The sequence below is a fragment of the Nicotiana sylvestris genome, chromosome 4 (genome assembly GCF_000393655.2).
Source record: "Nicotiana sylvestris chromosome 4, ASM39365v2, whole genome shotgun sequence".
In the NCBI taxonomy this organism is placed as follows: Eukaryota; Viridiplantae; Streptophyta; class Magnoliopsida; order Solanales; family Solanaceae; genus Nicotiana; species Nicotiana sylvestris.
Genome location: NC_091060.1, coordinates 8526560 through 8552465, shown reverse-complemented (window position 1 = coordinate 8552465; position 25906 = coordinate 8526560). Strand labels below are relative to the sequence as shown.

Below are 25906 nucleotides of genomic sequence, written 5' to 3'. Positions count from 1 at the left end.
CAGTTAGTGATCAATCAGCTTTTAGGTAGTTACGAGGTTAAGAAGCTTGAACTACGCCCATATCATGGTTACGCTAAAAAGTTAATGGGGTGGCTCGGTGATCTGACTATTCAGCATGTGCCAAGGAAAGAAAATAAGAAGGCTGATGCTTTAGCCGCCCTAGCTTTGTCATTAGCCATGCCTGATCAAGCGCAGGTTAATGTCAGCCAAAAATGGGTAGTACCATCGCCAAATGAGGCTGAAGGTGAAGAAAATGAACTCAAGCATTTTGTCGTTGTTTCTGAAGTTGAGAAAGAAGAATGGAGACGACCCATTATCGACTACTTGTGCTATGGGATACTTCCAAAAAATCCACGGAGAAGAACTTAAATCCATCATCGTGCACCTCGCTTCCTTTACTACAAAGACACCCTATACAAAAGATCATTCGAGTGAGTACTCTTGCGATGCTTAGGGGAAGATGAAGAACTCTAAGCTTTGCAAGAAACGCATTCTAGGGTATGTGAGTCACACCAGTCTGGATCCAAAGCTCTACTTTCATATAAAAAGGATGGGATATTATGAGCCAACGATGACAAAAGATTACTTGGACTACTATTGAAGATGTAAGGCTTGTCAATTCCATGCGAATTTTATTCACCAACCTCCTGAAGTGTTGCACCCGACTGTGGCATCCTGGACATTTGACGTTTGGGGATTGAATGTTGTTGGACCACTGCAAAGTCCTTTGGTGGGCACCTATACATCCTGGCTGCAACCGACTACTTCTCAAAATGGGCTGAAGATGTTGCTCTTAAGGAAGTAAAGAAGGAAAATATTGCAAATTTCATCCGAGTAAACATTATTTATCGCTTTGGCATTCCTCACTACATAATAACGGATAATGGAAATCCATTCGATAATAGGTTGATGAACAAGATTTGTGATCTCTTTGGCTTCAAGCAACGTAACTCTTTGATGTACAATGTTGCCGCCAATGGTCTAGCTGAGGCATTCAACAAAACTCTATGCAACTTGCTAAAGAAAGTCGTCTCCAAATCCCAACAAGATTGGAATGACCGTATGGAAGAAGCTTTATGGGCATATAGGATGACTCACCGCACGCCAACACAAGTGATTCCTTATTCACTGGTTTATGGAGTCGAAGTCGTCTTGCCACTTGAGCGTTAAATACCTTCATTACGACTGGCTATTCAATAAGGGATCACTGATGAAGAAAATACTCGACTTCGATTAACAGAGTTGGAGGCTCTTGATGAGAAGAGGTTGGGAGCTCAACAGAGTCTTGAATGTTATCAAGCTCGATTGTCTCGCGCCTTCAATAAAAGAGTTCGCCCGAGATCCTTTCAAGTAGGAGATCAAGTCCTTGATATACGAAGACCTATAATTACTTCTCATAAACCTGTAGGGAAGTTCACTTTAAAATGGTATGGGCCACATGTCGTACAAGAAGCTTACTCAAGTGGGGCTTACAAGTTGGTTGATGCAGATGACATGAGAATCGACCCTATAATGGGCAAGTTTTTAAAGAAGTATTATCCTTGAAGTTGCCACGCTCCTTGACGCCTGAGCCTAAACTGCATGTTGCTACACTCCTGGCCCACATGAATCTAAACTGTGTACGGTCCCTACAAAAAAAAGTCCGCTAGGTTGAAAACTTCGAAAAAGGCGGCCTAGGTAAAAGTTAGGACATATAAAAAAAAATCACCCAGTCTGAACTACGGTATGACTTGATCCTCTTCACCGAGGTACGTAGGTAGCTTAGAGTTTCATTCTAAGTTCAGTCGCATAAGTTCAAAAGATATATATTGCCCCAATTGTTGTTCAAATGAAGTATGAAGGAATGTAAGATCAAGCTGAAATGCCATCCTCCTGTTGAACTTTGATCTCATTTGATTTAAAGGGGGCAACCCTCCATGGTAAATTGATATTTTTTCAATGGGCCGATTTTAGGAGGATGTCAAGTATTTACATTGAAGTTCAGGGATTCTCTATGTCTTCAGGTTCGCCAAACCTTCAAGTTTGTTGGTCTTCAAGTCCGCCCTCTGCCTTAAAAAAAAGAAAGAGAAGAGAGGCGTCAAAAGGAAACACAAGTATAAGGAAAAGATTGCTTGGCAAAATGTTTCAAATTCAGTAAGACTTGAACCCAAGATATTTGTGAGATATAGCTCTTAAATTTCGATTGATGGCAAGTAAGACATCTTCCGATCTCGAGGCTTCCATACCAAGATACAAAAGTTTTGGTGAAGTCGCGCAATCTTGAATTGACATCATGGTGCAGTATAAAGTTGATTTCAAAATATTATTTGGGATGATTCCGAAGTTGTTTGGTTGAGAATTTTGGATATGTTCTAGATATTTAAGTCTAATTTTCATGAAATCAAACGGTTCATAATTTTGAAGTTCCTACACAGAGATATGATTTTTTTGGTGAGACCGCGCAAATCTGGAATTGATAGCGTGGTGCAATATAAAGTTGATTTCAAAATATTATTAGGGATGATTCTGAAATTTTTTGATTGAAAATTTTAGATATGTTCTAGATCTTGAAGTCTAGTGTTCAATAAATCAAACGGTTCGTCATTTCGACTTTCCTACACCAAGATATAAATTATTTGGTAAGACTGCGCAAATCTGGAATTCGATTTGCGATTTCAACTTGTAATTGACTAAGTCCTTAAGACATCCTTCAAGTTAAATTTTACAAAGTCCACCATCCTTCAAGTTGAAGTCTGCAAATTCGCCGGTCTTCAAGTTGAATTATATAAGCACTCCAAATCTTCAAGTATGTCGCTCTTCAAGTTGAAGTCTTCAAACTCATCGGTCTTCAACTGGAAATATTTGAGCCCTCAAATTTTTCAGGTTAAAACATCAAAGTCTGCCGAATCTTCAAGTTTGTCGGTCTTCAGGTTGAAGTCTGCAAAGTCCGCCCAATCTTCAAAGTATTCCAAGTGTTCAAGTAGACGTCATCAAGTCCATGAAGTCTTCGAGTTGAAGGTGTACATATAAGTCCCTTTGCACCTTAAGTTGGCCTCTTCGTGGGTTTGTCCTTAATAGGAACTATAACAGTCAAATCTTAAGGTGGACATATAAGTCCCTTTGCACCTTAGGTTGGCCTCTTTGTAGGTTTATCCTTAAAAGGAACTATAATTTTCAATCTTAAGGTGAACAAATAAGTCTCTTTGCACCTTAAGTTGGCCTCTTCGATAGTCGGGTCATTTTGAGAGTAATCTCTCCGATAGTCGGGTCGATTTAAGAGTAATCTCTTCAATAGTCGGGTCATTTTGAGAGTAATCTCTCCGATAGTTGGGTCGTTTTGAGAGTAATCTCTCGGATAGTCGGGTCATTTTGAGAGTAATCTCTCCGATAGTTGGGTCATTTTGAGAGTAATCTCTCCGATAGTCAGGCCACATTGAGAGTAATCTCTCCGATAGTTGGGTCATTTTGAGAGTAACCTCTCCGATAGTCGAGCCACATTGAGAGTAATCTCTTCGATAGTCGGGCAGGGATGAGTACCCATCCCCTCACACCCTAAGACCGCCTTCTTCATGCGTGGATCATCTTGTTGAACAAAAGCATATCTTTCTCGCTTGACCTATAAAAAAAAAAAGAAAAAAGACAATAAAGGAAGAAAAGCACAAGAAAAGAAAAGGAAATTACCTTCATGTTGATGCTTCCGAGTCCAACTAGACTCAAGTGGCTTGCAAAAACTGTGAATTGATACTTAACAATTAGGAGCACATGCGTTTATATAGATGTCAAAGACGGCTGCTGAAACGTGAAAGTGTCGATGTGGGATAGCTGCTCTAATCAGACTCCAAAAAGGATTCAAATTATAAGAGTTATTCTCTAGAGCGGAAAGGATTGCTACGAGACGGTGAGTATCTACTGCTTACGAGCAGATTTGGAAAAGGACTCTTGAGTTATACTGAAATAAGGAAAATAACTTAGTGGGTGTATTAGTATTGGCATGTAAGACAAATCCAATTCCTTGGATGATTGCAACTTATTTACGTGGACATAGGAGTGTGCATTCGATTTACCGATTCGATTTTGAACCTTATCGATAATTACTTATCGATTATCGATTTGTACATATGCTTATCGTTATCGTTTCAATAAGGTTTCGATTTTTTTGATTTCGATTTATTGATTTCTGGGGCTTATCGATTTGGTTATCGATTACACCAATAAAAAAATTTGCGGGATTCCACGGAAAGTATATCGCTATAAACACACCTAACTAATATGGACAAAAAGAAGCTAAAATAAGACGAACACCGTCTATAACATAAAAATTATGTCAACAAGCACATGCAACGAAACTAAAGTAAGGGATCAAATGTATGTCACCAACACCCCAACGGTATATAAAAAAATACATCATCACGGCTAATTCTATTTTCCATTAAATTTGAACTTCATTCCTTTGAGCTTTAAATATGATCATTCCTTAAATGTGGTAGATGAAATAATAGGGTTAGAGACTTAGGGTAAAGGAAAGGTTATTATAGAATAAGGGTGAATTTTTTTTTTAGTATATATTATCGGTTTATCGATAAACCGATAACCGAAGAGGACAAAATCGAAATTGAAATCGATAACTCGATAAGGAAAATTTCGAAATCGAAATCGAAATTGATAAATCGATAAACAGATAACAAATAATCGATTCGATTTATCGATAAACCGATTTAAATGCACACCCATAGGTGGACAAGTTGGACTACATCTCGAAAGATCTTGTGTAGACAATAAATTGCGTCAAGAAAATAAAATCAAGACGAAAAAATATCGCAACAATTGTAGTATTTTATTTCGAATATTTGAGTGTTACAATCTCTATGGATCCTCTGATTCTACTTTTCAATAGTAAATAAATTCAAGGGCCTTTTAGCTTGATCTTGAATCAATATTTGTTTCCACGAACGATGATCTTGTTCTTGAGCTTGAGCTTGATTGCTTGAACTTGACCTTGATTCGTTCTTCGTTCTTGATCTTGAACTTGATTGCTTGAATCTTGAAACTTGTAGAGAAATTTGCAGCGTTTGATCCACGAGCTCTCTCTTGCTTATTGTTATAACTTCTGGTGTCTTTTCTGAGTTATGAAGACCCCTATTTATAGTTGTGGGAGGAAATATTTGTGATGAGAATAAACTCTTTCCGACTAATCAGATTGAAGTGTGACATGGCTGCATTTGATTGGCCAGAATATGTCACTTGCACACGTGACACGATTTCATTGGGTTTTTACTGTGACTTGGCATGCCTTGTCATTTTGACACGTGGCACAATCCTATTGGCTCTTTCGTTTGACTTGGTGTGCCACGTCATTTGACACGTGGCACTGGGCCTCTAGGAAGATGCCATCTTGAGCCTAATGAAGTGGGCTCATCACTTTAGTTCAATTAAATGGGCTAGTCCAATGTATTAAGACTTACTTATTTAATTCATATATATTGGATTTATATAATTAACCCAATTATATTAGCCCATAATATTTATTTTGACCAATATATTTTAAATTTAAAATATAGTCCAAATTAATTTATGAATTTAATTCCATAAATTTTATATGCCTATAAATACCCCCTACTTCAAGACTTGTTAAAGACTAGACTTGAAGTATTTACGGATAGCTCAAAATGACTCATTCCATTAAAGTAAGGAAAAGAGTAATAGCTTTACTTGCTATTACTTCAGAAGTGTTATAAAATAAAAGCAATGCAGTAAAATGTAAACAAGAAGAGATAGAGAGAATGGAGAAGTGTTTTCTTCTTTCACTTTGGTGTAATTTTTCATAGCAATTACATGGCCTTTTATAGGCATAAAAAGTAAAGATGATGGACATAAAATAGGAAATTTAATCTTTAAGTTATTCACAACATGGGCATCCAATGTAGCATCCAATGTAGTATCCAATGTAGTATCCAATGTACAAACTATTCATAACACTCCCTCTTGGATGTCCATGTAAGATAATGTGCCTCATTAAAAACTTACAAAAAAAAAATATTGGGATGTACATAGTTATTTATAACATGCATTGCTTGCTGCCTCATTAAAAACCTTACTAGGAAAACCCAGTGGGACAAAACCTTGGTTAAGGAAAAGAGTGCAGCGTGTAGTTACTCCCCCTGATGAAAAATCACTTAATGTCTCGAAGACGACGCATTCCAATCTTATATATCAGCTTTTCAAATATTGAGGTTGGTAATGCCTTAGTGAACAGATCAGCCAAATTATCACTTGAACGAACTTGTTGTACATCTATTTCACCATTCTTCTGAAGATCATGAGTGAAAAAGAATTTCGGTGAAATGTGTTTTGTTCTATCTCCTTTGATATATCCTCCTTTCAATTGAGCTATGCATGCAGCATTGTCTTCATACAATATTGTTGGAATATTCTCTTTCGAAGAAAGACCACATGTTTGCTGAATGTGTTGAGTTATAGATCTTAACCAAACGCATTCTCGACTTGCTTCGTGAATGGCTATTATCTCTGCATGATTTGAAGAAGTAGCAACCATAGTTTGTTTTGTCGAACGCCATGATATGGTTGTACCTCCACTTGTAAATAAATAGCCTGTCTGAGATCGACCTTTGTGTGGATCAGACAAATATCCTGCATCTGCATAACCAATCAATGATGGCTTGGATTCATTTGAATAAAATAAACCCATATCAATGGTCCCTTGGAGGTATCTGAATATATGTTTAATACCATTCCAGTGTCTTTGTGTTGGCGAAGTACTAAATCTTGCCAATAAGCTTACTGAGAAAGCTATATCTGGTCGGGAATTATTGGCAAGATACATTAATGCCCCAAGTGCACTAAGATATAGTACTTCGGCATCAAGAAGCTCTTCATCATTTTCATGAGGTCGGAATGGATCTTTCTTTATATCAAGTGATCTCACAACCATCAGGGTACTCAATGGATGTTCTTTATCCATATAGAATCGCTTTAAAATCTTTTCGGTGTATGTTGATTGATGGACAAATATTCCATCTTTCATATACTCAATTTGTAGACCAAGACAAAATTTTGTCTTTCCAAGATCTTTCATTTCAAATTCTTTCTTCAAACAGTCTACTGTTTTTGGAAGCTCCCCAGGAGTTCCAATGATATTTAAATCATCAACATACACGGCGATTATAACAAATTCAGATCCAGACCTTTTTATAAAGACACAGGGACAAATTGGATCATTCTTGTACCCTTCTTTCAACAGGTATTCACTCAGGCGATTGTACCACATACGTCCTGATTGTTTCAATCCGTATAAAGATTTCTGAAGCTTTATTGAACAAGTTTCTCGAAAATTTTTATATGCTTCTGGCACTTTAAATCCCTCAGGTACTTTCATAAAAATTTCGTTGTCTAATGATCCATACAAATAGGCTGTAACAACATCCATTAGATGCATATCAAGTTTTTCTTGCACTGCCATATTTATGAGATACCTGAAGGTGATAGCATCCACTACAGGAGAATATGTCTCCATATAATCAATTCCAGGCCTTTGGGAAAACCCTTGTGCCACAAGTCGTGCTTTATATCTAACGACTTCATTTTTATCATTTCGTTTTCGCACAAAAACCCATTTATACCCTACTGGCTTTATGCCTTCAGGTGTTCGAACTATGGGTCCGAAGACTTCACGTTTTCCAAGTGAAGTTAACTCTGCCTGGATAGCGTCTTTCCATTTTGGCCAATCATTTCTCTGTCTACATTCATTGACAGATTTTGGTTCAAGATCCTCATCTTGTTGCATTATTTCAACAGCAACATTATAAGCAAAAATGTTATCGATAACAATATTATTTCGGTTCCATCTTTTCCCGGTTGAGACGTAACTTATTGATATCTCTTCATTTTTATTATTTTTAGGTACCTGGACCTCCCCTAAGGTCTTATCATTTGTTACGTCTTGGGGCTCTTCTTGAGCCACTACCTCTGTGTTATGTTCACTTTGATCACTTGCTCCTTTTCTTCTTCGAGGATTTTTATCTTTAGAACCGATTGGTCTACCACGTTTCAAGCATGGCTTAGACTCATTTGCTTTAATTAATTGTTCTGTCGGGATATCAACTCGAATTGGAGCATTAGCAGCTGGAATATGTGACTTAGTCACCCTTGGTAGGTTAGTGAATGCATCTGGCAATTGATTTGCAATATTTTGTAAATGAATAATCTTTTGAACCTCTTGTTCACATTGATTTGTTCGAGGATCTAAATGAGACAGTGATAATGCATTCCAATCTATCTTCTTTTTCAGCTGCTTATTTTCTCCCCCTAATGTTGGATATACTGATTCATTAAAATGGCAATCAGAAAATTTTGCCGTAAATAAATCTCCAGTCATCGGCTCTAGATATTTTATAATAGAAGGAGATTCATATCCAACATATATCCCCAACCTTCTTTGAGGACCCATCTTTGTGCGTTGTGGTGGAGCAATTGGAACATATATCGCACAACCAAAGATCCTAAGATGGGAAATATTTGGCTCCTGACCAAAAGCCAATTGCAATGGGGAGACTTTATGATAACTTGTGGGCCTTATCCGCACAAGTGCTGCTGCGTGCAAAATAGCATGACCCCATACTGAAATGGGAAGTTTTGTTCTCATAAGCATTGGTCTAGCAATTAATTGGAGGCGTTTGATCAATGATTCTGCTAGACCATTTTGTGTATGAACATGAGCAACCGGATGCTCAATTGTTATCCCAGTTGAAATACAATAATCATTAAAGGCTTGGGATGTAAACTCACCGGCATTATCAAGACGAATTGTCTTAATTGCATAATCTGGAAATTGTGCTCTTAGCTTTATTATTTGAGCCAACAATCTCGCAAATGCCATATTGCAAGTTGATAGTAAGCACATATGTGACCATTTTGTATATGCATCTACCAAAACCATATAATATTTGAATGGTCCATATGGAGGGTGAATGGGACCACATATAGCACCATGTATACGTTCCAGAAATGCAGGGGATTCCATCCTAACTTTAATAGTTGATGGTCTAATAATTAATTTTCCTTGAGAACACGCAGCACAAGAGAATTCCTTAAATTGAAGAATTTTCTGATTCTTCATTGCATGTCCATGTGAATTCTCAATTATTTTACGCATCATATTAGAACCAGGATGGCCCAACCGGTCATGCCAAATAATAAAATTATCTTGATTAGTAAACTTCTCGTTTACTACGGCATGTGTTTCAATCCTGCTAATACTTGTGTAGTATAAGCCGGAGGAAAGAGCAGGTAACATTTCAAGCACATATTTCTTACCGGACATTATTGTAGTAATATAAAGATATTCAATCTTTTCATCATTTGTAGTCTCAATATGATAGCCATTTTGGCGAATATCTTTGAAACTTAATAAGTTTCTTTGAGATTTACTACAATATAGTGCTTCATCAATAGCCAAATTTGTTCCTCCTGGTAGTAATAAATTGGCTCTTCCAGAACCTTCAATTAATCTTGTACTACCGGATATTGTATTAACATTCGCTTCTTTCATTACCAAATAAGAGAAATATCTCTTATCTTTTAAAATAGTGTGTGTTGTAGCACTATCCAGAAGACATATATCATCTTTATTAATCTTGAGTCCAACTGAAGACTGGGGAATTTTCATATTCTTCATAAAAAAGACAAATAATACATCATAAGAAATATGAAAGACAAGCAGGAAAAAAACATTAAGAAATACATTAGAAATGTAGAAACTAGCAACACATGATGCATTAGGAAAATACACTCAAGAAAAATAAACTAGTTGCAAACATAAACATAACAACTTTTATAGCTTCATTCCCCAGTAAGATGATTAGTTCTTCAGTCAATATCCTCAAAGAAGTCCCCAACTTCTAAATGAGTAATATTTGTTAGGCCTTCAAAATCATCATCTTTATATGCAAGATGTGCCTTAGAATCATATTTATTTGAGGGACCTGCTTCATCATCATTATTTTGAAAGGTCAAGTGTGCCTCCACATTATTTTCTTTTTTCTTGAGGGAGGCTTGATAAAGTTTGACAAAATGTTCTGGCGTACGACAAATGCGTGCCCAATGACCTCTCATACCACATCGGTGACACATACTAGCTTTACATTTTGAATGATTAATTTGAGAACTCTTATTGTTCTCCAATTTATTTCCACCATAATGACGATAATTGTTTCACCTCCTGCCACGTCCACGTTTACGACCATCTCCACGACCACGGTAATTATTTTGTTTTCTTTCTAACTTATCATATGTTGCTACATCATTCACTTCCGGAAATGGAGCTGACCCAGTGGGACGGGCTTCATGATTTTTCATTAATAGAGTATTATTCTGCTCAGCCACAAGTAGGCATGTGATTAACTCAGAATATTTCTTAAAACCTTTTTCATGGTATTGTTGTTGTAGCACCACATTTGAAGCGTGAAAAGTAAGAAAATGTTTTTTCCAATAAGTCCTCATCTGTGATAGTGTCTCCACATAATTTTAATAGAGAACTTACTTTAAAGATAGCAGAATTATACTCACTTACGGTTTTAAAGTCTTGCAACCTTAAATGTATCCACTCATACCGAGCTTTCGGTAATACCGTAAGTTTTAGGTGGTCATATCGATCCTTCAAATTAATCCATAATTCAAGTGGATCTTTTACGGTTAAATATTCAGTTTTTAACCCTTCATGTAGATGATGACGAAGGAAAATCATGGCCTTCGCTTTATCCTGATTTGATGCTTCATTTCCTTGTATAATAGTATTTCCAAGACCTTTAGCGTCAAGGTGAATTTCAGCATCAAGAACCCATGATAAATAGTTTCTCCCGGTGATGTCAAGTGCCACAAATTCAAGTTTTGATAAATTTGACATAGTGAAAATTATCATAAAAGATGAATAAGTTAGAGAAATAATTATAATAATAAACAATTAATGAAAACAAAACGATTAAGGTAAAAGAAATGAAAATAGAGCTATATCATGTTAACAATCTACTATTTCATTTTATTCTTGCCATAAAGTAGAAATTACATACTTGTTTCATTTCACTTTATATTATTGATATATATGTGTTAATAGAACTGAACGTGACTAACATTATTTATATGTTCCAATAAATATAAAGTAATTAAACTATAAAATTATTGCTTGTCAATTTATTTCTCACAGTTCTTCAAAATGCCTTAAAGATATGTTTTGATCTAGGGAGTCCATGAATATTATAAGTATGACATTAGTGCATAGCTAGTTTGATGACTTTGAGGTCCTCTAAGAGTTGAGCACGGAAGAAAATAGTTATTTTATCACTGCAATGTACTTAAACTATTTAAGATGCCCAAGCGCACAAGTAATCTGCAAACAATGAGCATATGATATGTACTGCCATAAATAAAATGATTATAATGATACATACCTTAATAAAATATGGCTCATCTTAGCGGGAGTTAAGAATAAAATTAGAGCTTCGGGCTGATAACGTGTTATAAAATAAAAACAATGCAGTAAAATGTAAACAAGAAGAGATAGAGAGAATGGAGAAGTGTTTTCTTCTTTCACTTTGGTGTAATTTTTCATTGCAATTACATGACCTTTTATAGGTATAAAAAGTAAAGATGATGGACATAAAATAAGAAATTTAATCTTTAAGTTATTCACAACATAAGCATCCAATGTAGCATCCAATGTAGTATCCAAAGTAGCATCCAATGTACAAACTATTCATAACAGGAGGAAGTAGTATGTCAAATTTCATTTTAAATGAAATGACGACTTATTGATTTCAAAAATTTGCAAGTGACTTTCTTTTCTTGCATTTGCAATTTCTAGGGGGGGGGATTCACTTTTCCATTCAGATGCACTAATAAAACAATTAATGCTTTAGTTGTCAATAAAGTAAAATGCTTCTTTCACGTGGATCAATATTAAATTTATATGGACATCATCTTGATAGCCTAAGAACAAGGTGTAGGCGTATAAAATTTATGAAATTAAATTCATAAATTAATTTTGACTATATTTTAAATTTAAGATATATTGGTCCAAATAAATATTATGGGCTAATATAATTAGATTAATTATATAAATTCAATATATATGGATTAAATAAATAAGTCTTAATCCATTGGGCTAGCCCATTTAATTGGACTAAAGTGATGAGCCCACTTCATTAGGCCCAAGATGGCATCTTCCTAGAGGCCCATTGCCACGTGTCAAATGACGTGGCGCACCAAGTCAAATGGAAGAGCCAATAGGATTGTGCCACGTGTCAAAATGACAAGGCATGCCAAGTCACAGTAAAAGGCCAATGAAATCGCGCCACGTGTGCAAGTGACATGTTCTGGCCAATCAAATGCGGCCATGTCACACTTCAATCTGATTGATCGGAAAGAGTTTGTTCTCATCACAACTCTTCCCTCCCACAACTATAAATAGGGGTTTTCATAACACAGAAAAGACACCAGAAGTTATAACAAGAAGCAAGAGAGAACTCGTGGATCAAACGCCGCAAATTTCTCTACAAGTTTCAAGCTTCAAGCAATCAAGTTCAAGTTCAAGAAATCAAGTTCAAGCTCAAGAACGAAGAACGAATCAAGGTCAAGTTCAAGCAATCAAGCTCAAGCTCAAGCTCAAGAACAAGATCATCGTTCGTGGAAACAAATATAGATTCAAGATCAAGATCAAAGGCTGAATTTATTTGCTATTGAAAAGTAGAATCCGAGGATCCATAGAGATTGTAACACTCAAATATTCGAAATAAAATACTACGATTGTTGCGATATTTTTCCGTCTTGATTTTATTTTCTTGACGCAATTTATTGTCTACAAATTCTGGCACGCCCAGTGGGATAGTTCTGCCCTTCATCTCTTCCTCCTGTAAATCGAAAACTCCAAGTTTCAAAACTATTTGTTGCGATGGTCGAGTACTTCAAGTCTCGTCTTTAAGTTTCGGTCAGCCTACACCCTGACAGACCTTGAAGTAGGGAGCATTTGTAGACATTGAAATTTTAAGGGATCAAGCCAAATCGTAAATTAAAGATACTACAGGACTCTTAAAATCCTAGGAGTCTATTAGGGTTTCTTAGAGGTTACTCTACCCTAAACCCTAACTCACACATATATAAAGGGATATATATTCCCTTGAAGAGGTATCTCAGCAAAATCCCATAAACTCTTGGGATATCCGCAAAAAGATCAAAATATGACCGGATACTTCTTGATAATCAAATAGTTCAAGAAACTGGAGATCAAATATATCCTCAGGAGGTTTGCACATTCTACATTCGAGAAATATGCTGCTTCAGCCCTCGAATCACAGAGATAATCAGGAGAGAAGAATCAAGTGAGAAATAAAATTGTACCCACCATTGACTGGTACAAATATTTTTCTCTTATTTTGTGATTGTAATTTATTTTTCATATGTTTGAAAATTAGTTGCAAACAGTTCTCACAATACTTATCAGCAGATGCACTGAGTTTGTGCAGTTGTGCTCCAAACCTTTGTCACAAGAAGATTTTCAAATCATTACTATGCATTTCAAGGGTGCCATATGATATGGAATTGAGTGTAGTAAATACATTTGCTAAACTAGTGAAATTAAGCTTTATGTCCTTTGCTTTTGCTCCATCGTATGGTGTTTCATGACTTAAACAAGACAATTATATCATTTAAAGCAGTGGCGAAACAAAAAATTATATAACATGATTCAAAAAAAATTTAGGATGTATTTAAACTGATGACCTAAAGCAACTTTTGAAATCCCTTCACTATAATACTTTAACTTCTCTTCATGTCAAGAGAATTTAATAACTCATATATAACCAAACAAATATTGTTTCTATCCTATTTGTACATTGTAATTTTTCAACGAAGGGGTTCGGTTAAACTGCCTCTTCATGCTACTTTGCTCTGCCACCGGTTCCAGACTGCCGACTGATCCAACAGTAACATAGTTGAGTGTATCCATTTTGTTTTGAAAAACACTGCTCACAATGGGTAGAAACGTTTAAAAACTCCACTATTGAAGTGTGAAGGTTTGAAAATTGGAATCCAAATGTGATGTTAAATCGAATGGGTGTCGTTGCAATAGCTTGAAAATATTTTTGGGAAGCTAAATATAAAATTTGAGCTCACTTAAAGAAAATTTGGTGTGGTTTTGATCAGATTTCGGTGGGTATGGAGGTTTTATATATGTGTATATTTCTATGATATTCGTATATATTCACATGTATATAAGCGTATATCCTATTGTAAATCCATGTATCTCATGATATGAAAATGTGCATACGATATATACTAGTATATCATATATACAACGTGATATACACATATCGTAGGCATTATCTTTACATAGTGATATACATGACTATTTACTGATATGCGCAAGGATATACATGTTACTGCCATGCATAGACGGACCTATGTGTAGTGTTAAGGGGTCACCGGACTCCGTAAATTTAGGCAGAAATCTAATATATGTGTGTACCTTGAAAATGATTATATAAATAACTTGGCACGCTGAGCATTAAAACTCTTAGGGGGCACTGATTGAGAAAAACAGCGGTGCCCCCATCATGTTAAAATCTTGGGTCCACCTTTGTTGCCATGAGATTATGTGAACTCATAGAGTTAAATATTTGGTGAATATTTGTAAATTTTAGGATATTTTTGAATTTTGGAAGGGAACAACTATGCAATTAGGATTTAGATATTCAAATTATCCTATTTTTAAGTAGGATTTGGCTATCCATTGACAATCATTAACTAAAAGTTTACCAATAGTTGTTAAAAGTGGTATGAACATATCAATTTTCCTAAAATATTCTCACATATATAAACAATGATTTTTATGCTAAACCAAAGACTTCTTGCTGTGTTTGACAGCTTATGCTTTTACTTAGCTTGTCAAACTAATACGGCCAGTAATTTTCATCCAAACATTGTTTATATTTCGCAAAACAATGTCATTTTCAATAATCTCTGCTGTTTAAATATAGAAAATAAAAGAAGAAAAAAGCATAGCTTGCACCTCTAAGTATTCACCGAGTATAATTGTAGGAACCAGTATTTGACCATATGTTATATAGTATTTTTTAATAGGCACATTTTGATCTTAAGAAAGAGCCATTGACAAATTTGGTATGCTTAACCAACAAGTTAATGCTGATTCTTCCTTACTTTTCCTTAGTTTAGAGTCTGAATATTACTTTTTAAAAAAATCGCAACATAAGGAGGAAACGAAAGATATTGATCATTAGTTATAAATTGAGTTTTGAAACAAGATGAAATGAAAACTAACAGGTTGATTTTGAGAGATAAAAGAGACTAAGTTACTCATAAGAAATACTCTATAAAACAAACAAATTTCGAAAAGTTATATCTAAAATAAATTCACAAGGACGAGTTTATATTCCCAACTCCCAATCGAAACAAATGCCCAACTTAGCTTATTGTTTCCAAATCACTCTCTTCCTCTCGGCCACTATATTTAGAGGTAGATCTAGAATTTCAAAAGGTGGGATACCACTGTAAAAAAGTGAATTTAGAATTTATTCAAAGGGTTTAACTTTAGGCTCTTACCGCAAATCCATAACACTTTTCTAAAAAAGATCGTGTTAGAAAAGTCTTTGAAGGTTCACATTTGAGTGTTAAAAAGATCGGAGTGACATTTGAGTTGCTAATTTTACTTGTGAAGGTTCACCTAATCATTGTACCATAAGAGTCTTTGAGCTTGTGTGCATGCACATATATTTAAGTGATTTTTTAAAGAAATATAATATTATTATACATGGTTTAAGAAGAGTAGAATGGTTTATGTGATCCCCCTCCCCGTTCTTTTACTATCACATACTCCCTCCGTTTCAATTTATGTGAACTCATTTGATTGGGCACGGAGTTTAAGAAAAGAGAGAAGACTTTTGATCTTGTGGTTTAAAATGAGGCACATATATTATGTGTGGCTATAAATCTTTGTGTAAAGGTAAATTATTTCCAAATAAGGAAAGTGATCATTCTTTTTGACACGCACTAAAAAGAAAATAGGTCCACATAAATTGAAACGGAGGGAGTATATAAGATGAATAAAAGGGAAATCTATGTAAGCTGAGAGGGTTGTACGTATAAATCCATAATATATGTATTTAGCAAAGAAGTATATATATATATATATATATATATAAATTAAAAACAAAGGAAAAGGAGAAAAAGAAAAAGAATTCCTGGGACAAAAGTTAATGTGGCCCAGCTTTTCTTTTTTTGCATGCGAATTTCAAGGTGCGAACACGAAATCCGTCCATATTGCGTCTTCCCGCGTTCAAAAAGCCGGTCACCCTCTAACTCCTCCATCGTACGGTCGTTACCGTTATAACCGGTAATACCGTCGATCTAATAAAACCTCCAATCATTTTCTTCAGATCACACATTTCAACATCAAAAGTCGTTATTTCCCAGGTCTACATTCGCCTCTTCACGCGCCACCACCATCACGGACCCGCTTCTTTTTTAAATGGAGCAGCCAAACGGAGTAGCGACAGAGACGGATCAGAAAAATATCTCGGGTCAGGATTCGGATCGAATTCCGAAACCGGATCCGCGACCCGATTTAGAGCAAATTCAACTACAGGACAATATTGCCGCTATCGATGAGAAACAAAATGGCGAATCGGCGAACGGTTTGAATAAGTCGAAGAAATCGGTGAGCTGGAGCGAGGAATTGGTGATGGAATCTCCGGCGCCGAGATCTATGCCTTCCGATGACCGTGGATCGAATCCTTATGTGGCTTATTCTCCTGCTCCGTCCGACAATTCATCTTCCTTCAACATAAAAAGTCAGTATTTTTCTTTATTCGTGTGAATATACGTATACTTGAGATCTAATTTTTGAATCGGTCCAAGTTCTCGAATTGTTGTTTAACATATGCAATACGAATTCGTATACTTGACAATTGTTAAATTGCGATACAGTTTTGGCAATTTTTTAGCTCTCGATTCCCGCCGCTAATAGAAATGTTCTAAGTTACTTACACTGATAGTGTCAGATTTTTTACTCTATCAATGAATTTTTAGTTGTGATAGCAACTAAGTTACCATTTTTAAAGCATATGCATTAAGAATTCGTGAACTTGACAATTTCTGAAATTGCGATATATTTTAGCAATTTTTAGTCTCAATTCCTATCGCTTTGTCCTGAGCCGAGGGTCTATTGGAAACAACCTCTCTATCCTCACAAGGTAGGGTAAGGTCTGCGTACACACTATACTCCCCAGAGCTCATAGTGTACTGGGTATGTTATTGTAATTCCTATCGCTTTGAAATGTTGATGGAAAGGATTTAATTTATATACAGAGACAAAAGATTTTTTACCAGCAGGTTCGTTAGCATTTTTACCAGATTATCAATTAATGTTTATCAAGAAATTTAACTATAATTACCAAGTAAGTTGACGTGAACTGCATTATGTTCATTTGGATGGAAAAGTTTGATGTGAGAGCTTTTGAAAGATAGAATGTCCCACAAAAGAACAGAATAATTTATTTTTTTCAAAAAAGAAACAAGTTGAGAAGAAGAATAATGCAACGTCTCCATCTTGCTTAACAGATACAATGGAGAGTGTCAAAGGTGTGCTTGGTAGATGGGGGAAGAAGGTTGGTGAAGCAACTAAGAAAGCTGAGGATCTTGCTGGCAACACATGGCAACATTGTAAGTCTTTCCTCTTCCATTTTTTGGGCATCTTTGAGTTGTGTGTATGTTCTGGTTACATCTCTGAGTTGTATGTTTTAGTTTGAGAAAAGGTGTCGGCAATGATGTATTTGGTTCTCCTTGCTCATAGGGTGGATCTACGGTTGGAAGTTACGGGTAGAATCTTGGCCCTCAGAAATTTATGGCTTTAATTCCATAAACTCAGAGATGAGTGTAGTACTGTGGTGACACTAAGTAGGCGAATTATGATTGAACCGATTGCTAAAGATTTTTCCTTAGAAGGTTTGCCTGGCCTAGCATTAACACGATACATCTTGCCAACAATTTGCGTAGCTTGGCCTGGCCTTTATCCAAATAAAAATCTTTAAACCATGGTACTCATGCCTACTATGATTTTTAATATTTTACACTTAATTAAGGATCAACCTCTCATAATTGAAGTAAGAAACAAGAGAGAGAATTTAGAAAGAGAATTTTTTATTTCAGCATACAACATTTTATTGGGATAGGAGAGTTTTGCCTCCCACTTCTTAATAGTTCTTAGTGGTCACTAGATCAACGAAAGTGGTCTTAGTGACTTGGTGGTGTCCTTTGACTTTTAGTGCCTTATTTCAGATGAGCTTCTTTTACTCACGTTTTAAATACATAAAGTGTCAGTCTAATAAATTTTAAGCAGTGTCATGGAGGTTTTCCCTATGAAAAGGGACCTTCGCAGTCGTAGAGGGGCAGAACTTTTCTATTAGTGCAAGTATATTTTACTTGATTAACATATATCCTCCTAATACTTGATGATTCCAGAGTTCACTTACAATGGATTTCTACTTTTCTAGTACTCTCACTTGGATATTATCTGTACTTCTCGGAATCCAAGGTAGAAATCAGTTAATATCAGTGGTTCTCTAATGATTTTTATAAGAAAGTTTGTCTCTGAAAAATGCAGACGACCATGAGTGCAGCGCGGTAAAAGTAACATTAATTAAGATTTAAGTATGATTAAGCACCGATGTTCATGTGTAAGTGAACTTTTTAAAGGTAATAATAGACAAATAAAAAAAGGAAAGGATTTACGAATGTGTGGTGAAGTTGGGGGTTCAAGTCAATGAGGGAGCAAAAGTCGGATCGGGCAACTGTTGGACTGTTGGATAGGATGTTTTGGGTTATCTTATAAATAAAGGATAAAAAGAGTCATGCTATGACTTCTTTAAATGTTAAGTTCAAGTTTAGATTTGGTACCAGTCTTCCTTGGGTGTGGTGGTTGAATAGGTGCTTATTGGCTTCAAAGTCTTCCATTAGGTCAAAGGTTCAAGACTAGTTTGAGGAACCCATCAAAGTTCAAGTTTTAATTTGGCAATCTAGCACCAGGGAGAAAGGAGGAAAGGGATAAGAATAGGGAGAAATAGAGAAGAACTAATTCATGAAGTGTTATTCACTAACTCAAGTGTGTAAAAAATAAGTCCATATTTATAGAGCAGCAGATGCTGAACAGACAGACTCATGAAACTTTATCTTTTAGTTGGAGACAAAGATAAAAGTAAGGATAAATATTAGGAAAAGATACTTTTTTGATCCCTAGATTCGAGAGTTTGTGCTTTTATTGTCCTATTTTCTTAAGTTGTACACGTAATAATGTAACTTTAACATTTGTGCAAATAGTGGGACTTCATCTTGATGGTGTTAACTTTTGAATGGGAAAGAATCTGTCTACCTCGCATATGTCGGGTTTATTAGTCCTTCTAAGGGCTCAAAACTTGGTTTTACTAATTAATCAGTAGTTTGTGTAAATAAAACTTGTCATTGGTGTGTTTTTGCATACGAATCCTTTTCATATAGTAAATACTATTTTTTATTTTTAACAAAATATATACGATAAGTATTTGTTGTTTTATCTCAATTAGATGAAAAGTTCTTTAATTTTACTTACTAAATATTCAAAACCAAAAAGTATCTCTTTTTTTTTTTGTACAACTTTTCTTTGCTACTTAAACAAAAAGCTATCATATTCAGTAGAAAAACAATGAAATCCACCCGTTAAATAGCATGGTAAAATTTTACAATAATGAGATTCCTTTTCTGTTTCTTGAGTTTTTAGTATTCAAATCAAAGGCTTTTTCAATTTTATCCTGCTTTAAGAAGCAAAAGGAAACTGGAAACTGTTGCTGGGAAGCTGCAGCACTACAATTTCTATCCTTGAGTAGCCAGTTGTTAATCTTAGGGGATGAGTAGTTGATGTACTGGAACTGTTGTTCAGTTTCCTTTCTTTGTAGTCCTTTTATTTTGTTTTGTTGTACATATTCTACTTGGTAAAAAATCTTTATTTACCAAAAAAAGCACAAGGAAAAAAGAAACGACCTTTATGATAAATATTATAAAAATCTACTCACTATATTTAGAGGATTTGTATGCATATTGAACGTTTGATGTCAATTTATGTTTTTTTTTGTTTTAATAAGGGTGGTGTCTGGACCAAGTTGCGCACACCTCGATTAATTCCATCGGATACCTGTTATCTCCCACCCGTACAAGTACCGCTGAGTAACTCTATTTTGTCTTCACCGGGACTTGAACTTGAGATCTCATGGTTCTCTACCCACTTCATTGACCACTAGGCTGTACCCTTCGGCGCTGTCAAAGATGAGTGTTTTTTCAAAAAAGTAAAACCGAGTTTTGAGCCATTAAATAGACTAATAAATGGGTCATGTGTAAGGCACGTGTCTCTTTCCCTCCAATAGTTAACACTATTAGGATGAGATCTTATTTTTGCATCTAAATTTAAAGTTAGGTTATTACGTGCATAAATGAAATTTTACCTAACAAAACTCTCTTATTTGTATCCATGATGTGAAGCTTAAAAATACTCCAGTCTCACAATGCAGGCAGAGTTTTTTCACATCCTGGAGATGGTGTTTCTGTGAATTCATAGGTAATTTATAAAAAGATAAAATAATAACAATGTATTTCACTTTGCTTAAATTGATATTTAGGACGTCTGTAATAATAAGCACATTTGCAATGTGGATGTCTTTATAAGTCATTTGCGACTAAGAGCCATACCTCAACTTATGGCACTTCTCTAGAGTTGCCACCAACTTTGCTATGAGCTTATGTTGAGGATATGATCCTGTAAATACCTTCTTGCTGTGAGTTTGTGTATGTATATGATGTGAGCTTGAGAAGTGCGGAATCCTCCCCTTGTGTGCTGCATCTGTCAACTTGTTTTTCTTTCTTGGGACAACTTCCTTAATACGCATGTAAAGCTTAACTTTTTCTTCTTGGGGGTAGGGGTGGAGGAAAGAGGCCCCGGGGGGGGGGGGGCTTATATCTGTTGAAGATTCTAATGCTTTCCTGTCTTGCAAGCTTTGTTTATTGTTAATACGTTAGGTCATATACAATTAGATGAAGAGCTCCTGTTCCACCCGCTCACATGCAATAACTTTGTTTCTTTTATTGGCTGATATAGTGAAAACAGGCCCTAGTCTTGCTGATGCTGCCTTGGGAAGAATTGCTCAGGGAACAAAGGTTCTAGCAGAAGGTGGCTATGACAAGATATTTCGCCAAACATTTGAGACTGTTCCTGAGGAGCAACTTCAGAATTCATTTGCATGTTACTTATCCACATCAGCTGGTCCGGTTATGGGAGTATTATATGTCTCCACAGCTAAGCTTGCATTTTGTAGTGATAACCCTCTCTCCTATAAAGCAGAAGACAAGACTGAATGGAGCTATTACAAGGTATGTTAGACTTTGTCCTTCAGTACTGGAAGCCCATACATGTATTCAATTAATTATTTGTCAGTCTAGAGCTGCACTAGTGACTATCACATATACTGCCTTTTCTGTAATTACTGCTGAACTTGATAGGTGATTGTTAGATTGGAGAACATCTCCACTTAATGCCAGCTTGGTGTAGGTTTTCTATAACTATGGGAAAATGTGGATGCTAATATTACTGGTCATCCATTCCTAGATGACAGGATGAGCAAGCATGATTTATTTAACTAACCTATCTCATCTTGTTGTAGTTTGTGTCACACTAAAATACGTGCTGTTTATGTTCAGTTTATGTAACTGCCTTAAAAGTTTTCCTGTCATATGGATTTTCAAGTAATTCTTAAGATAGTTGAAGGATGCCTTTGTGCGTAACAATTATCGATTGGTAAAACGAGATTCAAGCATTGACATAAATATTATCTTCTGCAGCTTTGGATCAGAAAAGAGTTACTATGCTTTTCCTGCGTAGCGATCCCCTATAATCCACTTTAACATCCCAGCTTCACTTCCCAATCATTTGTGCTGCAGCACTTCGGTCTCGAAATATATTGTGTCACATGTTCATGAATCATCTTCATCTCTGGTCCAAATTTTCAAGAGTGTGTCTTTTTTCCTATTCCGCACCGCAATCATTATCATCCACTCCGTCCAACTAATTAGGTGAAAATGATTTGAGAATGAGAGGTTTACTTGGAAATAATAATTTCATGCAAATCAGAAGCCACAGGAACCATCAGACAGGGTTAGAGGGTTCATTCTACTCATTTTAATGAATCTAGTGTCATCTAGTTGAAAAGGGGAAATAATTGTTAGTGATTCTTATATTACCTTCATATCCATATTTGCGTGTGTGTGTTGTGTCTACACTAGGTTTTGGAAAGGGAAAGAGAGTTTGGGAGGATGAAAGCGGGTGCAATAGGGGTTTTGTAGAAGGTGGAACGGCGTTTGGAAGAGGGGGCCAGGGAGGAAGGAAGGAGGTTTGGCTAGAAATGGGAGAGGATGCAGTATTGATGAGATGGTGGCAGCATGAAGGGGTTACACGCTGTTTTTCTATAGTTAATTTGTACGGGAAATCATCAAAACACCCTTTATTCTATCATGTGAATAACACATGCTCTTCCCATGGCCAAGTTTACGAAGAGGCAATAGAACTGGCAACTGGGGATAATTGAAACTTTGAGGTTAACAATCAACAGATAGGAATAATATTACACTTCACAAAATTGTTCAAGAGCATTTGGTGCCAGTTGCTATCATATGTATCCTTTTTTTCTGTCAAGCCAGTTGTTTTGCCCCCAGGTATTTTGGTCCTGTGGTAAAGTGCAACCAGTGATGTGTGGATTAGGCACACGTCATGAGTTTGAACCTTGACACAGACAAGCCTAGTATTTAAGTGAAGAAAGGATAGAGGAGAGGGAGGAGAGGATGCGTTATCCACCCAGTTTTGAACTGTGATTTATTAGAAAAACTCATGTATATTAAAGTGAATTTGCACATCTCCATTGACTGTGCCAATCTATTGTTTCTTTTCTTACAAAGAAATATATATAATAATAATATAATATGAAAATTTATACTTGTCATTTCTCAAGTGAATTTTCCCTGGGTAATCCCAATAGTATGTTGAAGTCACAAGTTCAACATGTTCCATCAATAAACTTTTTAGTAATTCACATTCTTTAAGTCTTCCAACCTTGCAAAGCAATTCAACTCATGTCAATTTGAAACAAATTTTGATATTGGCGAAGTTTTTACTTTGTATGCAGTGAGCAGACATTATTCTATATTTGACAATGTAGCATTCTCCATCTTAAGTCTTAAATATATTTCATTGATTGCTTATAAGAAATCTCTTCAAGCTCAAATGATTGTCTATGTATGATTGGAGGATCTGTCTTGCTATCCATTAATAGACTGTAGGAACGAGTGGTTGTGATAGTTGCATCTACATGCTACCTAGTCGCGTTATTTTAATGTGAGCTACCTCATGGTAGCCTCTTTTTCCCTGAGTTCAGTGAAAACTGAAAATGTCCTCAAAGGCGTACTATTAAAGCGGAGAAATGCTTGCACAGCAAATATTCACTTTCTTCTGCTTCACTGCAGTTTTTTCTGAAGATAGTACTTCCTTAAAACACTTCAGGGTATCTAGATAGTCCTGAGAGTGCCCAGGTATTGCATTACATAGTGTTAGATCATAAGGATCGGGGTGAAGGTATAGCCATAGACAGCTTGCAGACAGAAACTTTGGTTGAGAAACTACAATTACAGTGGTTGAGATGTGGAAAATTTGGGATAATTAGCTCTTGCAAAAGCTGTTTCTATACTGGAAAACAATGTTTTAGCTCTACTTGTGTATCACAGAGTCCATTCAAAGTGTAACACATCTGTTATCTCACTGCTTGTTTCCTTTAATGTTCGATGGCCGTTTTCTCGTTTGCATGAGTGTCATTTGTATCTCGTTCGATATCAACAGGTATTACCATCATTTAGAACCTTGGATGTTTCCTTGCGACACTAGTTTAGATATTTGTCAATACCTGCCAATTTAATGTTACTTGCTGGGAAATCTAAGCTCGTTACTTTTGAGTATTCATGTCTTATTCATTAACTGTTAGTTCATTTAGATAATGAGCATATATATATATATATATATATGTATATATATGTGTGTGTGTATGTGTATATGTTTATGTGGTAAATAGGTCTGTATGGTTTCATTTGTCATTATTCTTGTACTTAATTTTTTTCCATTTGACGAATCATTATTTATACTCACATTTCTCACTTTTTACCATGAAATCTGCAGGTAGTTATCCCATTGCATCAGCTTAAGGCAATTAATCCTTCATCAAGCAGGACCAATCCATCCGAAAGATATGTCCAGACTATATCTGTCGATAACCATGAATTTTGGTTTATGGGATTTCTAAATTACACTGGTGCAGTGAATTGCCTGCAGGAGGCATTACAAGCACGCAACTTAGTGTGAGTCTGTTCTTGATCTTAAATTTGGTTTATCTGAGAGGGCATAATTCATTATATGTAGTCGTCACTGATGAAAATTCTGAAGATAACATTAGAAAGAAACAGAAGTACTTGTCTGCCTAAATGAAATTTTCTGATATCCTTGGAAGTGAACTCAGATTTCATGGTATTCACTTGTGGATTATCTCTTTTGGCAGATACAAGGTTAAAATGAACTGCTTCTCTCTCTAGTCTAGAGAGTATTGTATGCGAATATTTATGAACATAATTAGCAGTTTAACATGCCTAACAATGTGAGGCACTTATAGCTCCCACACATTTTTTCCTGTGCTATGATAGCTTGTTTTTGCCTTCCTTTCTCTTTTTTCTTACTGTTTGTTCAATTCACAATCGATCATCACTGCATTTTGTATATTTTCATTCTCACACGCACCAACCCATGCATTAGTCAAATGTTGGTCATGAGGAGTTTAAATGGAGTATATGGTTATTGAGAATTCATATAGTCGATTTCAACTTGTTGTGGTTGAGGCGTAGTTTTTGGTCATGAGTTGTATGTATAGCATTTTTGGTTATAAAATGAATGATTGTGGAGCTGAGCTAGTGAGATCCTATCTTGATTTTAACATGCCCAAATCTATCCTCATTCTTTTACATGAGTGACATATAAAAGGTTTCTTTTACTTGTCCAATCTGCTAAGATTTTTGAGTGAAGGCTCAAAGGTATGAAAAATGTAGCACTATTAGGTTATGCACCAAATTTAATACTATTTGAACTAAGAAGTCACAAATTTAAGTTAGATCAGACATAAGTTACCAATAGTTAAGTACATTATGAATTAGTGCAAACATTGAGTGGAGGTAACTATTTTCAAAATTAACACCAAATAATATAGTAGTGCTGTGAAAAAGATTTGAATTTGCAACTAGGATGTATTTTGTGGATAGTATTAAAAGGCACAGCAAAGAGTTGCTTTTCCATATTTGTGGAAGCTGGATGCTAAATGAGAAAGCATTTCTCACTGTCACCTAGGGCTGTTCATTCGGATCGGATATCCGAAATCCGAACCGATCCATTCAATTTCGGATTTCGGATTGGATCGGATTTCGGATTGTGTTTATTAAAATTTCGGATTTCGGATTGGATTCGGATTGGTATATTTTAATCCAATCTGAAATCCCAAATTATTATGGTATGTATAAATACTGCACTTTAATTTCAGATAGTCAATACTTCCTTTACATCTTCCTCCGAGCTATTACCTTTACAATTGTTGGATTTAGCTATATTGGCACCATAGTATTCTCATAATGCATAAATGTGAATTTTTCTTAATGTATTGCCTCTTTTACAAAGAAAATATACATATTAGTTTGCAACTTTGAGGCATAATAATACGATCCTAAATTCGATCCGATCCAAACTTTAAAA

General features: G+C 35.6%; 2 protein-coding genes across 2 annotated transcripts; both read left to right on the top strand.

Moving 5' to 3' along the window:
• Positions 1-909: 909 nt before the first annotated feature.
• On the top strand, positions 910-1545 carry LOC138889227 (uncharacterized). Its single transcript, XM_070172501.1, has 2 exons — positions 910-1060; positions 1202-1545. Exons 1-2 carry the CDS (start codon positions 910-912, stop codon positions 1543-1545), a joined length of 495 nt encoding a protein of 164 aa, XP_070028602.1.
• Positions 1546-16417: 14872 nt separating this feature from the next.
• On the top strand, positions 16418-24788 carry LOC104220358 (putative GEM-like protein 3). Its single transcript, XM_009771205.2, has 4 exons — positions 16418-16850; positions 17620-17721; positions 21179-21450; positions 24296-24788. The coding sequence occupies exons 1-4, from the start codon at positions 16529-16531 to the stop codon at positions 24476-24478; spliced, it is 879 nt and encodes a 292-aa protein (XP_009769507.1). The 5' UTR covers positions 16418-16528; the 3' UTR covers positions 24479-24788.
• Positions 24789-25906: the final 1118 nt, after the last annotated feature.

Excerpts from the sequence above, each read along its gene's own strand:
- LOC138889227 (XM_070172501.1), top strand. The coding sequence starts at position 910 with ATGAACAAGATTTGTGATCTCTTTGGCTTCAAGCAACGTAACTCTTTG. Across the intron at positions 1,061-1,201 it reads CCAACAAGATTGGAATGACC|GGATCACTGATGAAGAAAAT; the intron begins GTATGGAAGAAG and ends CTATTCAATAAG.
- LOC104220358 (XM_009771205.2), top strand. The coding sequence starts at position 16,529 with ATGGAGCAGCCAAACGGAGTAGCGACAGAGACGGATCAGAAAAATATC. Across the intron at positions 16,851-17,619 it reads ATCTTCCTTCAACATAAAAA|ATACAATGGAGAGTGTCAAA; the intron begins GTCAGTATTTTT and ends CTTGCTTAACAG. Across the intron at positions 21,451-24,295 it reads CTGAATGGAGCTATTACAAG|GTAGTTATCCCATTGCATCA; the intron begins GTATGTTAGACT and ends TGAAATCTGCAG.